Source organism: Hippopotamus amphibius, chromosome 2 (assembly GCF_030028045.1).
Source record: "Hippopotamus amphibius kiboko isolate mHipAmp2 chromosome 2, mHipAmp2.hap2, whole genome shotgun sequence".
Lineage (NCBI taxonomy): Eukaryota > Metazoa > Chordata > Mammalia > Artiodactyla > Hippopotamidae > Hippopotamus > Hippopotamus amphibius.
Genome location: NC_080187.1, coordinates 128,411,140 through 128,426,583, shown reverse-complemented (window position 1 = coordinate 128,426,583; position 15,444 = coordinate 128,411,140). Strand labels below are relative to the sequence as shown.

At 48.1% G+C, this 15,444-nt stretch overlaps 1 protein-coding gene across 3 annotated transcripts in view; it reads right to left on the bottom strand.

Moving 5' to 3' along the window:
- Positions 1 to 7,108: 7,108 nt before the first annotated feature.
- Positions 7,109 to 15,444, bottom strand: part of BICD2 (BICD cargo adaptor 2) — a 58,075-nt gene continuing 49,739 nt past the window's right edge. For 2 of the 3 annotated variants that reach the window (XM_057721383.1, XM_057721384.1), the window contains 5 exons: positions 14,650 to 15,084; positions 12,997 to 14,004; positions 12,656 to 12,807; positions 11,105 to 11,315; positions 7,109 to 9,222 (listed from right to left, as the gene is read on the bottom strand). In XM_057721383.1, the coding sequence (XP_057577366.1) occupies positions 9,217 to 9,222; positions 11,105 to 11,315; positions 12,656 to 12,807; positions 12,997 to 14,004; positions 14,650 to 15,084 (1,812 nt within the window). In that variant the 3' untranslated portion in view covers positions 7,109 to 9,216. The other variant, XM_057721382.1, reaches the window with a different exon arrangement.

Below are 15,444 nucleotides of genomic sequence, written 5' to 3'. Positions count from 1 at the left end.
TTTCTATCCTGTTCCATCAATCTACATTTCTGTTTTTGTGCCAGTACCATACTGTCTTGATCACTGTAGCCTTGTAGTATAGCCTGAAGTCAGGAAGCCTGATTCCACCAACTCCGTCTTTCCTTCTCAAGATTGCTTTGGCTATTCGGGGTCTTTTGCGTTTCCATACAAATCGTAAAATTTCTTGTTCTAGTTCTGTGAAAAATGCCATTGGTAATTTGCATTGAATCTGTAAATTGCTTTCAGTAATATAGTCATTTTCACAATGTTGATTCTTCCAATCCAAGAACATGGTATGTCCCTCCATCTGTTTTTGTCATCTTTGATTTCTTTCATTAGTGTCTTACAGTTTTCTGAGTACAGCTCTTTCACCTCCTTGGTTATATTTATTCCTAAGTATTTATTATTTTTGATGCTATTGTAAACGGGACTGCTCTCTCAATTTCCTTTTCAGATTATTCATTGTTAGTGTATAGAAATAAAACTGATTTTTGTGTATTGACTTTGAATCCGTCTGCTTTGCTAAATGTATTAATTATAATGGTATTTTTGTGCAAACCTTTCAGTTTCTTTTACATATGAGATCATATCATCTGCAGAGAAAATTTTAATTCATCCTTTCCAGTTTGGATGACTTTTATTTTTTTCTTGCCTAATTACTCTGGCTACAACTTCCAATTCTGTTGAATAGAAGTTGTAAAAGTTAAATAAATAAATAAATAAATAAATAAATAAAATTACAAAAGAGAAAAAAAGTTGTAAAAGTTGGTTCCTGCTCTTAGAGGAAAAGCTTTCAAGTCTTACACCAATGAGTATGATATTTGCTGTAAATTTTTCATATATGGCTTTTATTATGGTGAGGTAGTTTCCTCCTGTTCCTAGTTGGTTGTTTATATAGTGAAAAGATACTGAATTTTGTCAAATGCCTTTTCTGCCTCTATCTTTTTAAAAAATTAATTTTTATTGGCTGTGTTGGGTCTTCATTGCTGCACATAGGCTTTCTCTAGTTGCAGAGAGCGGGAGCTACTCTTCATTGCAGTGCACAGGCTTCTTATTGTGGTGGTTTCTCTTGTCGTGGAGCATGAGCTCTAGGCACTCAGGCTTCAGTAGTTGTGGCATGTGGGCTCAGTAGTTGTGGCTCACAGGCTCCAGAGTGCATTGTGGCACACAGGCTTAGTTGCTCCGTGGCATGTGGGATCTTCCCAGACCAGAGATCGAACCCATGTCCCCTGCATGGGCAGCTGGATTCTTAACCACTGTGCCACTAGCAAAGTCCCTCTGCCTCTATCTTTATTTTTTATTTACTTTTTGGCAGCGCCATGAGGCATGTGGAATCTTAGTTCCCCAACCAGGGGTCAAACCCACATCCCTGCAGTGGAAGCATGGAGTCTTAACCACTGGACTGCCAGGGAAGTCCCTTTTCTCCCTCAATTGAGATGATCATGTGTTTTTTTTTTTCCTTCACTCTGTTAATGTGGTATACCACATTTTTTTAAAGCTCTTTATTGGAATATAATTGCTTTACACTCCTGTACCAGCTTTTGAGGTACACCAAAGTGAATCAGCTGTATTTATACATATATCCCCATATCCCCTCCCTCCCGCAACTCTCTCTCCACTCCCTGTCCTGGCCCTCTAAGGCATCACCCATCATCAAGTTGATCTCCCTTTGTTCTACAACAATTTCGCATGAGCTATCTATTTTACAGTTGGTAGTGTAAATATGTCTATGCTACTCTCTCACTTCATCCCAACTTTTGATTATGTAAGTTGAACTGTTCTTCCCAGGGATAAATCCCAGCTGAACTTGATGAAATTTAATGTGCTGTTGAATTTGTTTTGCTAGCATTTTGTTGAAGATTTTTACATCTGTGTTCATCAGGAGTATTGGTTTGTAATTTTCTTTTATAGTATCCTTATTGGGCTTTGGTATTGGGATAATGCTGGTTTTATAGAATGAGTTAGGGAGTGTTCCTTTCTCTTCAATTTTTTGAAAGAGCTTGAGACAGATTGGTATTAATTCTTGACATATTTGGTAGAATTCACCAGTGAAGCCTTAGGTACAGAACTTTTCTTTGTTGGGGTGTTTTTGATTACAATTCAGTCTTCTTATTTGTTACTGGTCTGTTCAGATTTTATATTTCTTCACAATTCAGTCTTGGTAGGTTGTGATTCTAGGAATTTGTCTTCTAGGTTATCCAATTTGTTGGCATATAATTGTTCACAGCAGTCTTTTATGATCTTTGTATTTCTGTGGTATCAGTTGTAATGCCTCCTCTTTCATTCCTGATTATTTTATTTTCTCTTTTTTAAAGTAAGTTTTGCTAAAGTTTTGTCATTTTTACTTTTTCAAAACAGCTCTTGGTTTTGTTCATCTTTTCTATTGTTTTCTAATCTCTATTTCATTTATTTCTACTCTTACAATTGTTATTTCCTTCCTTCTGTTAATGATGGGCTTAGTTTGTTCTTTTCCTAGTTCCTTGACATGTAAGGTTAGGCTGTTTATTTAATGTACACACTTATCACTATAAATTTCCTTCTCAGAACTGCTCTTTCTGCATCCCGTAAGTTTGGTACTTTTTTTTCCCATTTGTTTCAAGATACTTTTTGATGTTCCTTTTGATTTCTTCTTTGACCCATTGGTTGTTCAGATGTGTGCTGTTTAATTTTCCTTTGTGTGTATGTAAAATTTCCTGTTAATCATTCCCAGTTTCATACAATTATGGTCAGAAAAGATACTTGCTATGATTTCACTTTTCCTAAGTTTGTTAAGATTTGTTTTGTAACAAAATGTATGATATATTCTGGAAACTGTTCCATGTGCACTTAAGAATGTGTATCTTCTGTTGTTGGATGAAATATCTCATATATATGTTAGGTCCATTTGTTCTAAAGTGCAGTTCAAGTCCAACGTTTCCTCATTGATTTCCTGTCTGGATGCTCTATTGCTGAAAGTGGGATATTAAGGTCTCCTATTATTATTGCATTGCTATCTATTTCTCCCTTCACATATGTTAATATTTGCTTTATACATTTAGGTGCTGCAATGTTGGGTGCATACATATTTACAATTGTTATATCTTATTAATGAATTGACCCCTTTATCATTATTTCATTATTTAATGACCTAGTCATTATTTTCTTAAACTTTATATTGTCTGCTAGAAGTATATCTACCCCTGCTCTCTTCTGGTTTCCATTTGTGTAGAATATCTTTTTCCATACCTTCACTTTCAGCCTACATCTGTCATTAAAGTTGGGCTGATTATAGGCAGTATCTTGTAGACAGTTGGCTCTTTTTTTTCCTTCAATTTTAACCCAGCCTTTCTATATCTTTTGATTGAAGAACTTAATCCATTTACACTTAGTAGTTATTGATAGGTAAGGACTTACTATCTCCATATTGTTAAATGTTTTCTGGTGGTTTGTAGTCCCTGTGTTCCTTCCTTCCTATTTTCTTTTCTGACTTGATAATGTCTGTAGTGTTGTACTTTGATTCCTTTCTCTTTATCTTTTGTGTATCTACAAGGGTGAGTCAAAAATTATCCACAGTCTGGCTGCAGAAATTTGACTCACTCTCATACTATAGGTTTTTGCTTTGTGGTTTCTGTGAGGCTTACATAAAACATCTTATAATCATTTTTAATTAATAACAATTTAACTTTGCATACAAAAACTCTACCACTTTACACCTCCCATTTGTTTTTGATATCATAATTTACATATTTTTATATTGTGTACCATTAACAAATTATTGTGGCTAAATTTTGTCTTTTAGCCTTTACACTACCATTATGGTATTAAGGTATTAAAATTTCAGTACTCTGAAATTTTTTTTAATTTTATTACTTATTTATTTATTTATATTGAAGTATAGCTGATCTACAACACCATGTGTATATGTACACACACACACTCCCCCCTTCCCCTCTGGTAACCATAAGCTTGTTTTCTATGTCCATGAGTCTGTTTTTGTTTTGTAAATAAGTTTATTTATATTAATTTTTAGATTGCACATATAAGTGATATAAAATATTTTTCTTTCTCTGACTACTTAGAATCATACTTAGTATGATAATCTCTAGGTCCATCCATGTTGCTGCAAATGGCATTATTTCATCCTTTTGTTCTGGCTGAGTAATACACACACACACACACACATATCTTCTTTATCCATTCATCTGTTGATGAACACTTAGGTTGCCTCCTTGTCTTGGCTACTGTAGTGCTGCTATGAACATTGGGATGCCTGTATTTTTGCAAATTAAGAGTTTTGTTTTTTCTGGACATATGCCCAAGAGTGGGATTGCTGGGTCACATGGTAACTCTAGTTTTAGTTTTTTAAGGAATCTCCAAACTGTTTTCCATACTGGCTGCACCAATTTACATTCCCAGCAACAGTGTAAGAGGATTCCCTTTTATTTTATCCAAAATAAAACATCTGTTTTTTTTGCAGATAGTTTCTCTTCAGAAGACTGCTGTCTTCTCATTCTCTTGACAATGTCTCTTGCAGAGGAGGTTTTCGCTGTAATGGAGTCCAGCTTATCAATTATTTCTTTCATGGACTGTGCCTTTGGCGTATCTAAAAAGTCATTGCCAAACCCAAGGTCATCTAGATTTTCTATGTTATCTTTTAGGAGTTTTACATGTAAGTCTATGATCCATTTTAGTTAATGTTTGTGAAGGGTTTATGGTCTGAGTCTAGATTAATTTTTTGCATGTGGATGTCCAGTTGTTCCAGTACCATTCTTTTATCTGTTTCATTGACCTAGTCATCTATTGTTTTGCCAATACCCCACTGTATTGGGGGGCTCTGTTGTCCTATACATATATTTATAATGGTTATGTCTCCTTGGTGAATTGACTCTTATCATTATATAATATTCTTGTCTCTTGTAACAATTTTTGTCTTAATTAGCCTATTTTGTTTGATATAAGTAGAGTCACTCCTGTTTTGGTTACTGTTTGCATGGAATATCTTTTCCCACTATTTTACATTCAATTGATTTATATCATTGAATCAAAAGTGAGACACCCATAGTTCGATGATGGTGTGAGAAATCAATGCAGTTTGGTAAGCAAATCTATTATAGGTCTGGGTCTCTATTGTATGCTTCCATTTATACAAGGTACAGGAAAAAGCACAAGTGACCTGCACTTACAGACTCAGAGAGCTATCCCTGGAAGGAAGTGGGTGCAGAAAACATGAGGGCTTTCAGGGGTTGCCTGCTTTCATTTGTTTTCTCATCTGGGTGGTGGCTGGCTAGTGTATCTATTTTGCAAATATCCAGCCAGTGGACACTCGCTTGCACTCTTATGTATGTGTGCTATACACTGCACAAGCACTTCAGAGTAAATAAAACAAATCTTGATTCCATAAGAGTGAGATGAACAGAAGGGATCCTGGTGTGTGTGTGATATCAGTGATTCCTATTGTTCTCATGGAGGCCCATGAGGGGGTGTGCTCATAGTATCCACGCAGGGAGGCCTTTTCTGTGGGTAAGGTACTGTGGCATTGCCTTTTGCTTAGGAGGAGAAGCTATGTGTGTGTGGAGGTGGGGGGGTGGGGGGGGGTGGGGGGGGGAGGTGGAGGTTGGGGAGCTCCACTCCAGGGACCTAGGCTTACAAAGGCAAGTTCATGGATGACTGAGGTGAACTCACAAGAGCCAGTGTGCTTTCCTACAAGAAATTTGACAAAATGACTACATAGCTCTTTCAGGTCTGCTGTTTGGGCACAAATGAAAGGTAAGCACAGAGGCAAACCTGATGACATCCCATCCCGGCCAAAATTCCACACCAGCTGATATCAGAACGTAGGCATCTGTTTTCCCAGGAGGCTCCCAAAAGCAGGAGGCAGTGTCTCCAAGCTGGTGCTGTTGTTTCCAGCTCTGGTAACCTGCTTGGGTGTGTGGGGGTGATGAAAACCACTGCAGGGAGATGGAGGAGGTGGTGGGAAGGAGGATTCCCTCTTGGAAAGGAAGACAGAGTAGAAGGCCTTTCAGCTCCAACTGCCCCTTCCCACAGGCTCCCCAGGACCCTCCACCCACTCAGGAGCCTGCCACTCCACCCGTAAAATGAAGAAGCATGTGTTCAAGGACCTGAAGCACACTGAGGGGGAGGGAAGGTCTCAGCACCTGCACTGGTACAAATCAAACACCCCAACAAGCAGGACTGGGACAAGGGCCGGGTGGTACCCGCACCTGAAAAAGAGCCTACCCTGCTCAGCCCACTGCCAATGCCCCCTCCTCCTGGGGGGGTCCCCTCCAGATCTCTTGTAGGTTCTCTTCCCAACCTCTTCCAGGGACCTGTTGGGATGACAGGCCAGTAGGGAAAGGAGATTTCTTCTAGCTACTGAGTTAGAAAAACAATTATCTTGAAAGAAAGTTTCAAATTGAATGTGAGTCCACACTACTGAAGTGCGATGGGTGGGGGTCGTCAAATGGAGGGGCCTCTCAGTGACCATGAGGCCAAGGGAGACTCCAGGTGGAGGAAGGGGTACTGGGGAGATGTCAGGGTAGCAGCACCCTGACCTCAGACAGCCTCCCCAAGGGAAGCCCTGAGGTTTGGGTGAAATCACTCAGGCCTGACTGAGACCATCAGAAGGAGAGCTGGCAAAGCATCCCCAAGACTTCTTCTTCCCTCAGGCATGGTTTGTCTGCTATGCTCACACTCACAAGCAATCACTGGGCCAGGCTCAGTGTGCCTCGAACACATTCCTGCAGAGGAACATGGCTTTGTGTTAACAAGCAAGTCACCCGTGTTGCCTGCACCTGTTTATTCCTAGGTAGAAAGAGCAAGAGTCTGGCGGGCAGAGGATCCCTCGTCATGCAAATCTCTTTGTTTCCTGGTCAGCACAACACAAAGGTGATGTGCTCTCACTGCCACGCTGCTGGGTGCTCCCAATACCTGATGCCCATCACGGAAGGCACCCCATGTCTCCCTTCCCCCCCACGCCTCCTGAGATGGGCCCAGGTTCTTTCCAGTTCCCACCACCAGGGTACTGATAGGTTGGTTTTCTTGTTTTAGGTGCTGGAATTATAGTGCATTGCTGGACCCACAGTCATCTGGAGCAGGGGGTCAGAGCAGCCACAGAGAACAAGTCTTGTGCTTTGTCTTTTTATTATTCTTTATTTACTGGTCCTACCAACACGACCCTTTACCCAGGCCCACTGTTCCTATGCGCACTGGCTTTATAGACATTTATGCCATATGTCTGTGTCCCAAGCTGTGACTGATTTCTCCTTCCTATTCCTTTTCCATGCTGTGCCTCATTTTCTCACAATCTGAAGGCATTTTTGTTTGTCTGGGTCTGTGTAAAGGTTCCTTGGCAGAAGAACATGCATATGATCTTAAAATAAAGACAACATTCTGACACTAAGGTAATGCACAGAAAAAATACAGTACTCAAGACATCATTGCAAATAAATACCCCATATAGATGAAGTTTTTGTAAATGTAACATTATTTCTTATGAATCAACACTGTAAGAGAAGGTAAAAATAGGGGTCCTTACAACTAGGAATAAAAATGCTTATTCCAGGAAACAGAATTCTTTTATTCTCGCTACTTATATTATTATAATTTGTCCTGTATTTTGGAGGAGAGAGGACACTTTCTTCTTGCTCCTCCTCGAGTACCAATTTGACCATTTGCACAACCTCACTCAGCAAATCAGGACAGGACGCAGATCTGGTTTGCTAAGGAGCTTTAGTGACTTCTGTTTCCTGAAATTAACAGTGATTAGTTACACCAAGCATGAGAATATATAACGTCTCTTTCTCACATCTGCAAAGAATACTATGGCTAGCCCTCACCCCAATGCACGAAGCCGACGGTGCCGGCTCCCCTGCCACCCACCCCACTCTTCACAAACATGGCGTATTGTTCAGGTAGCTTGCTTAGCTTGTCCCATAAAGTCCATTTGGTTCCCAAAGCACACTCAAGGTTTGTGTTCGCTTTCATTTTCTCAGCCCCTGAATTTGCAAGGATCTGCACAGTAAAGAATCACTGACTAACAGAATTTTGCACAATTGCTGTTTTCTTTCCCTCAATGAAGATGCCCAGGTTCAGATTTGAAGGTGTGCACCTTTCCACACTGACTGGTCCACACTGGCCTTCAACATTCCCAACTAGCTCTTCACTGTCCATTTTAGAGAATAAACTATGCTGGGACACCTCCCTAAACTGATGAAGGCACTACTGGCAATGATTACTAACAAAAAGGTGTTGAAATAGAACACCCTAAAAATCGACGACTGTAGAATTTTCTAAGTGTACCACAATTTGGCACAACAACCAGAGTAACAAAACAATTCCAATTTGGAATTTCACTGGTACAGTTGTATAAAATTCTGTTAATCAGTCATGCTTCACAATGTCCTAAAACCCAGAAAATTCTGGAATTTGTAGGTAATACTACTCATTCAATAATTTATCCTTTTGTTTTCAAGTGCCTCTTACTGTTTAACCAGAGCAAAGGTCAAGTTTTCTTCTTGTTACATTGAACTATTCCTAAGAATAATAATAATACAATATGAAAAACCCCAGAATCGGAATACCCTGGATTTCTTAATGAACATGGCATTTAAAATCTGTAATTTCAAACATGAACCACAATGCCGTATAATCTAAAAGGCTGCTGAACCACAGCCTGCATACATTTAGCCGGGCTCCTTACCAGGTTGAAGCCTTCACCTAAACAGTCTAGAGCTACACGCTAGGAGGACACATCTGTGCCATGTGTTGATATCAGATCAACACACCGTTGGGAGCTACAGGACCACGAGACAGACTACGGCATCTGAGACCGTCTCTATGCCAGGGATTAAGGAAGCAAATATAATATCAAAATATCAAAAGTGCACAGGTGGACTGGGTAAAAAAGGAGTGTCTGTAACAGGGAGACCCCGGTGGTGAGTGTTTCTAGAGGATTCCTAAGCAAGCCTGGTGGTTGCTGTCCAAGCAGGTTCTTCAGCGCCTGTACAAAGGCCTTTCCAAGCAGCAGCTGGCGGCATTCTCAACATTAAAGCTTTTATTTCCTCTGCCATTAAAAACTTGGGGAATGCTATTTTGAAAAAAAATTGCAGTGGCATATCCAAAAACGTTTCTAAGTGGACTTTTAGGCTGCCCTTCCTTCCTCTGCGTGGGCCCACGGGAGAGGAGGGGAGGGGGCTGCAGTGTGACAGGGCCGGCGGCCGAGTCCTCCCAGCAGCTACTCTACAGCTGAAAATGGGAGAAAACAAGACAGCATTAGAACCGGTCACCCGTCAGACAACTAAAGCTCTCAACGAGCTGTGAGGGCATGGGTGTGTTAGTTGGCAGCAGAGAAGACCTGCATGTGTTAGGGGGGTCCGGTGGCCCCGAGTGCCTCATGAAGACCCTTTACAAGTATAGAGAGAAGCTGTGTGCCAGGCTTGGCGAGGAGGCAGAAGCAGCACACGGCACCAGCAGGCAGCCATGCCCCCTGGAAGTCCTGACTGTAGAGGGGAGATGGCCTGACATCTTCTCAACTGGGAGGGGACTCCAAGACCTGACATCCCATCTGCAAAGCAGCCTGGAGCTGGGGACAGGCACACAGAAGGGACAGGTGTGGTCCATCCTGCATATCTTCACCCTATGGTTTGCCAAACCCAAGTTGGTTTGGGTAGCATCTGGCATCTGGTGGGAATTGACACATGCTTGGGAACTAAGGGGAAGAGTGGAATGGGGGCAGATAACTGTGTGCAGGGGCAACGAAAACTTCCCCACTGGGCCACAGAGAGAGAAGGCAAGGAGCTATCCAGGGAGACTATAGCTCGTGGCTGGTGGCCCCATGGATGACATACAGAGAAACACTAAGAGAAGCTCAGCTGCCGAAGCTCCGGTGTGAGTGCAGCTTCTGAGAGCAGGGGTGTCCTACGGCTGCCTTTCCTGCCTGTCACCACCCTGGAATTGCACTGACGATCAAGAAGCGTATTCCTCCTACCGTGAGTCCTGAGCCAGCCCTGGATCCACTCAAGGCTCCTTTCCACACCCGGCTGGGCTTCAGCTACAGCTGTAGGACCCCGTCCCTCATTTCAGCCTGGCCCGCTGATGACTCAGGCCAGGTTAGGGGTTTCCACGGCCCTGTTTCTTGGAGTCTGAAGCCCTCTGGGAGAAAGGCCTGATAATGGGCACAGGGTGAAAAAATCCACCTAGAAGCTGGGGATACCCTAAGTGAAAAAGGATGGGCTTCCTGTGAGGACAGAGGTCTGGCCAGGCTCTTGGGAAGTTTTTCTCACTGGAAAAAACCCAAGCCTTTGGCCTGTCACTTTGTCACCTTGCAGGCCACCAGACTAGCGTACAAATCTCAGAAAGAGAAGCTGAGGCTGCTGAGCTCTGGTCTGGGGCGTGGCTGGGTATGCCTGTGCCTCCCGAGTGTGACCGGTGCCCAGTGCGTGTGTGCCTGGGCTGGAGGACACGGGGCGCAGGGCTGCTCTTCCTCTGGGTTTGGGGAAGGAATTCTGTCATTCTGTCCCAAATATAAACTGCAATGAGATGCTGCACAAATGACAAAGTAACTCTCTCTGTAATCTGTGCCAAGCACAGAGTGTCTTCCGAGGCTGCACCTGGGATTCAGGCTGGAGCCTCTAACACTGGTTTCTGGGTGCCGGGGCAGTATAACTGCATTAGACACATGCAGGGAACATGCAAGTTTCAATGCAGGTTCTGTCCCTCCCAGTGGGAGCCAACGGCACCCGAGCCCTGGGAAGCCACATTTTTGCAAGGACACGTGGCTCCAACTCCACCTTGACCACTCCTCCAAGAGAGTAGCTGCTGGGAAAGGTGGCCCCGAGGCATAAGAAAAAGACACAAAGCTTGCAGTGTCCAGGTGGAGCAGCAGGCTGCCTCTGCTAAATTCTTCCCTCTGTGCATTAGTCACAGTTAAGACCAGCCTAGCACCATGGTCCCACTGCTGCCAGGTTAGTTGAGGTGAAGCGGACAGGTGACGTGCGGCAGGTTAGCTGCAGCGTGTGACCTTGTGGCCCTAATCGCAGTAAATGTTATACTTCTCGCCGCAGAGCACCGGGGCAGCAAGCCCAGCACCCTCAGCCCTGTCACTAGCGCAGGCGCAGGTGTGACTTACGCTCGGGGTGCCAGACTTGGCCTTGGGGGCAGCCTTGGCGCGGCTCCGCCGGGTCTGCTCATGGTCCAGCTCGAGCAGTTCCAGCCGCTGGGTCAGTGCCAGCTTCTGCTGGATGGCCATGCGCAGCAGCGAGTTGAGTGTCTTCTTCTCGTCCTCGGCAGCTGCCAGCTGCCGCTGCATCTCATCCAGCTGCGTGATGTACTCGTCACACCTGTGGGGATGCAAGAGGCGAGAGCGTGGCTGAAGGGCCTGGGAGAGCCAGTGGAGTGTGTGACTACGGCACCCATGCCGAGGGCTCTGCACGGGTGAGGGGACTGCGGTGGGGTTCATCTGCTCACTGGGCTAGAAATGAAGACCACGTGCCCCTCTGAGGTCTGGCTTTCTCTGGAAGGGACTTTCTGAAGCCAGTTCTCACTAAAGGACGTGGTGGCTGCCCTTCACCCCTCCAGGTGGCCCAGGAGCAGCAGGCTGGAGGTGTGATGTCACGTGGCTCTTAGGACGTGGGGATAAACCCGAGGGCAGAAACTGACTTGCTCCCGGAACAGCCCAGGCACACAGCAGGTGCTTAGTGAGTCTCAGACAAATGGCTAACCAGAGCCTGGGAATAGCACATGTGGATACCATAACCAGCCCCATTTTAGAGCTGGGAGAGAAACGCCCACTCTGAGTCTGTCCCTGAGGGAGGGAGCGCGGCCTGGGTGAAGGGGATGGGGCATGCCCACCATACACCACCATCCACCGAGGCCAAGGACTGTCCACACGTTTTAACCCTTGCCCAGAGGTTTGTGATCTCAGCTCCATCTGAGAAGTCAGGCTTTTAAAGAAAACAAGTTGAGGAAGCAAGGGTCAACATACTACATGCTGAGGGGCTAACAGTGAGATCTTCCCGAAGCACTTCGCCCAGGAGTAGAGGAAGCGTCCAGAGAGGCCTGCAAGTTTCTGTCTTTGTCTTTGCCCCTCTCCTCCCACATCGCTGAAATGCAGGGAGCGCCCAGCACCGTGACCCAAGGCGAAGCAAGCCCTGAGCACAGTTCCAATCCTGTTTAACCCGGAGTCTCAGGCCTCCCAACCCTGCGGACGCACCAGGACTGCCAGGGGACACTCCCTTGGCGCCTGCCCGACCCTGGCCAGCAGATGGCGCCCTGCCCAAAGGCAGCCGCCGCGCTGCGCGTGCCCAGGCTTCCCGGCCTGAAGAAGGACGCTGCCCACCACCCCAACACACGCCAGCATCCAGGGCCAGAGGGGGGCGCGGGACCCCCCGCTGCTGGGAGGGGAACCTCCTTCTAAGCACAGGAACGTCCCACCAGGTTCCGGGGGACACCCCACGTCGCTTATCATCGGCTTGCCCGCTGGCCTATCTCCCGTTCCAGGCTCACGCCTCCAGCCTGGCCACTGAGGACCCACCCTCCTAGCTTTCTGCTCCCAACTTCCTCAGGGTGGATGTGAAGTGGAGACAAAACTGGCCCCTGGGTGTTCACAAACGGCAGAAACAGGCTCGCCGCCAGGGCCAGGCCAAGGTGCCGCGGCGCAGCGACAGGCACCGAGCACTACCTGGTGGCGAACATGGCGCGCAGCGAGGAGAAGGTGGCCGCGTCCTCCTTGAGGGCCTTGAGCTCGTTGCGCAGCTTCATCATGGTCTCGGTCACCATGGCCTTCTCGTTCTCGTACTTGCTCTTCAGGTTGGCGAGGGCCACCTCTGCTGTCTGGGGGTCAGAGACGCAAAGCACCGGCAGGTGAGGGGCGTCGGGAGGGACCCGCTGCCTCTGTGACGGCACAGACCGAGGCCCCGCCCAGCCCTGCGGCCCCTCCCACCCCCACCCCCGCACCGAGAAGGGGGCGGGGCGGGAGAGAAGCCCGCCCCCCTGCCCGCCCCGCCGCCCCGGCCCGCGCACCTGCTTGTTAGCCTTGAGCACCGTGCGCAGCGTGGTGATCTGCTCCCGCTTGGTGCTGAGCAGCGACTTCAGCTTCAGGATCTCCTCCATGAGCGCCTCCCGGTCCTTGTCGGCAGCGGGGCCCAGCTCCTGCGAGGCGAGGCGCTGCCGCGACAGCTCTGTGGTGCGGTCCACGGCCGCCTGCAGGTGCCTGATCTGGTCACGAATGATGGCGATCAGGTTGTAGATATTCATGGGCTCCCGGCGCGGGTCGCTCAGGGGCGAGGGCAGCGAGGAGCCGGAGGAGGGGCTGCCATCCCCGGCCCTACCCTCTGCGGCCGGGGGCCCCTTGGGCAGCACGGGTGAGCGGCGCCCGCGGGCCTCGGGGCTGCGGCTGCCGGCGCCGGCCGGGCCCTCACGGTAGTAGTCCAGCACCACGCGGGTGGGCGTCTCGTTGTTGCACATGCACACGTGGTGGTAGAGGTTGGCCAGCTCCTCACTGAAGGTCACCAGCTCGTCCTGGGCCACGCTCAGGCTGCCTTGTGTCTCACCCGCGACGTCGCTCACCTTCTTCAGCTCCGTCTGCAGCTGGGCCAGGAGCTCGCGGTCCTGGCGGCTGGCCTTCTCCAACAGGGAGACCTTCTCAGTGAGCGCCTGGCTCTCAGCCTCATGCCGGCCCTTCTCCTCCGTGTGCCGGGCCTCGCTGGCCTCGTGTTCACTGCGCAGGGCCTTCAGCTGCTCCCGAAGCTCGCCAGCCTCTGCCAGGGCCCCGCGGTACTTGCAGGCCAGGATCTCAGGCCCGTTGATGTCCACCTCGTAGTAGTCGCCATCCTCGTGGCTGTCTCGCTCCTTCTCACTGTCCAGGGCTGTCCGCCGCTCCTTGCTGGCCTGCAGGCGCCGCAGCGCGCTCAGGTCCTCTGTGAGGCGGCTCACCTCGGCATGCTGCGCAGACAGGGCTCCTCGCGCCTGCTCCAGCTGCTTCTGTGTGTCCTGCAGCGTCGCCAGCAGGCCCACCTTCTCCCGCTCCATCTGCAAAAGCACAGAAGTGGCCCATCAACAGCCCACAGGGGTACTTGCACTCAGAGAACCCGTGCCCAGTCCCAGCAGCGACCCCACCCATGCCACGACCATCACCCTGCTGGGCTCTCCGTGATAAACTCAGGTGGGGGTGTCGTGGCTGGGACTATGATGGCTCCTCCCCCTGCCCAGATGCTTGTGGGGCTGGGTGAGTCCCTCCTCAGAGACACGCAATGAACCAAGGGGCCGGGATGCAGGACCTGGGATTCTGTTCAGTCATTGCAGCAAACCCTTACGTGACGTTTCCCCAGGACACAACATGAGAAACTACACGTGGGGACCTCAGAGGGACATTAGAAAACTTCTGGTGGTGCCCAACCCTGTAACCAGAAACCTATTTCTCTAGGCACCTTCCACCTATAATGCTACAGTCCCACTTAGGTAACAATACACAATTACCTATGGAAAAGAAACATAAACAAAAGAAGGTGCAAAGCATTGGCAAAATGCCAGGCAAGTGCTGTCCTGGTGACCAGCAGGTCTGGCTCACACCATGGGGGACTGAAGTGGAGGTGGGGATAGTGCACGTGGGCCCGAGACCCAGGGCTGTGACAAGACCCAGGTGGGGTGGGGTCCCCACGCCACCCACCTACTCACCTGCATCAGCTGCTGCTTAAGCTTCTGGATCTCAGAGATGTTGAGCTCACTGAGGAGGTCAGAAACGAGGCTGGGGGAGGGTGGGGCGAGGCTGTCCTTGGTGGGCATGGAAGTCTTGTTGTCCAGCGGCAGCTTGGCCAGGCCACCGTGCTCAAAGCCATTGGCCAGGGCCTCAGCGTCATCACCGAGCTTAAGGCCGTCCAGCGAGACGTGCAGGTGGCTGGTGTAGAGGGAGTCGTTGATGCTCATGTAGTGCGACAGCTCCTTGCGCAGGCTGTTCTTCTGCTCCCGCTCGGTCTTCAGCGTCTCCAGCGCCTCCTCCAGCTGCCGCTCCGAGATCTCCTTGAGCCGGATGGCATCCTCCAGCTGGCTGTTGAGGTATTCGGTCTCCTCCTCCAGACGCTTGATCTCATGCTTGAGGCCCTCAAACTCCACCTGTGGAAGAGAGGTGGACACTCTTCTATGCCCGAGGGATGGGGAAGAAGCACCGTCATGCTAACTACACAGCTGGGAAGATACAAATGCTCAGAGGGTTACAGGCAGGAGGTACAGAGGAAGTGCTCAGCACACGCCTGGGACACGTGTGCACATGGTATGAACAGTGCAAAAGCATGAGACTTGCTCAGCACCAGAGATGCCATGGAAATCAGAACACACCCATGCCACCAATTTGTTAGGTGACATAAAATGTTACCAAGTGTATACATTTAAAATTTTAGGAAACTACCTAAATAGGTTGATTAAATATTTTAAGATACATAAAATGTGTATCTAGGTGTGCAATACGAGCACTAC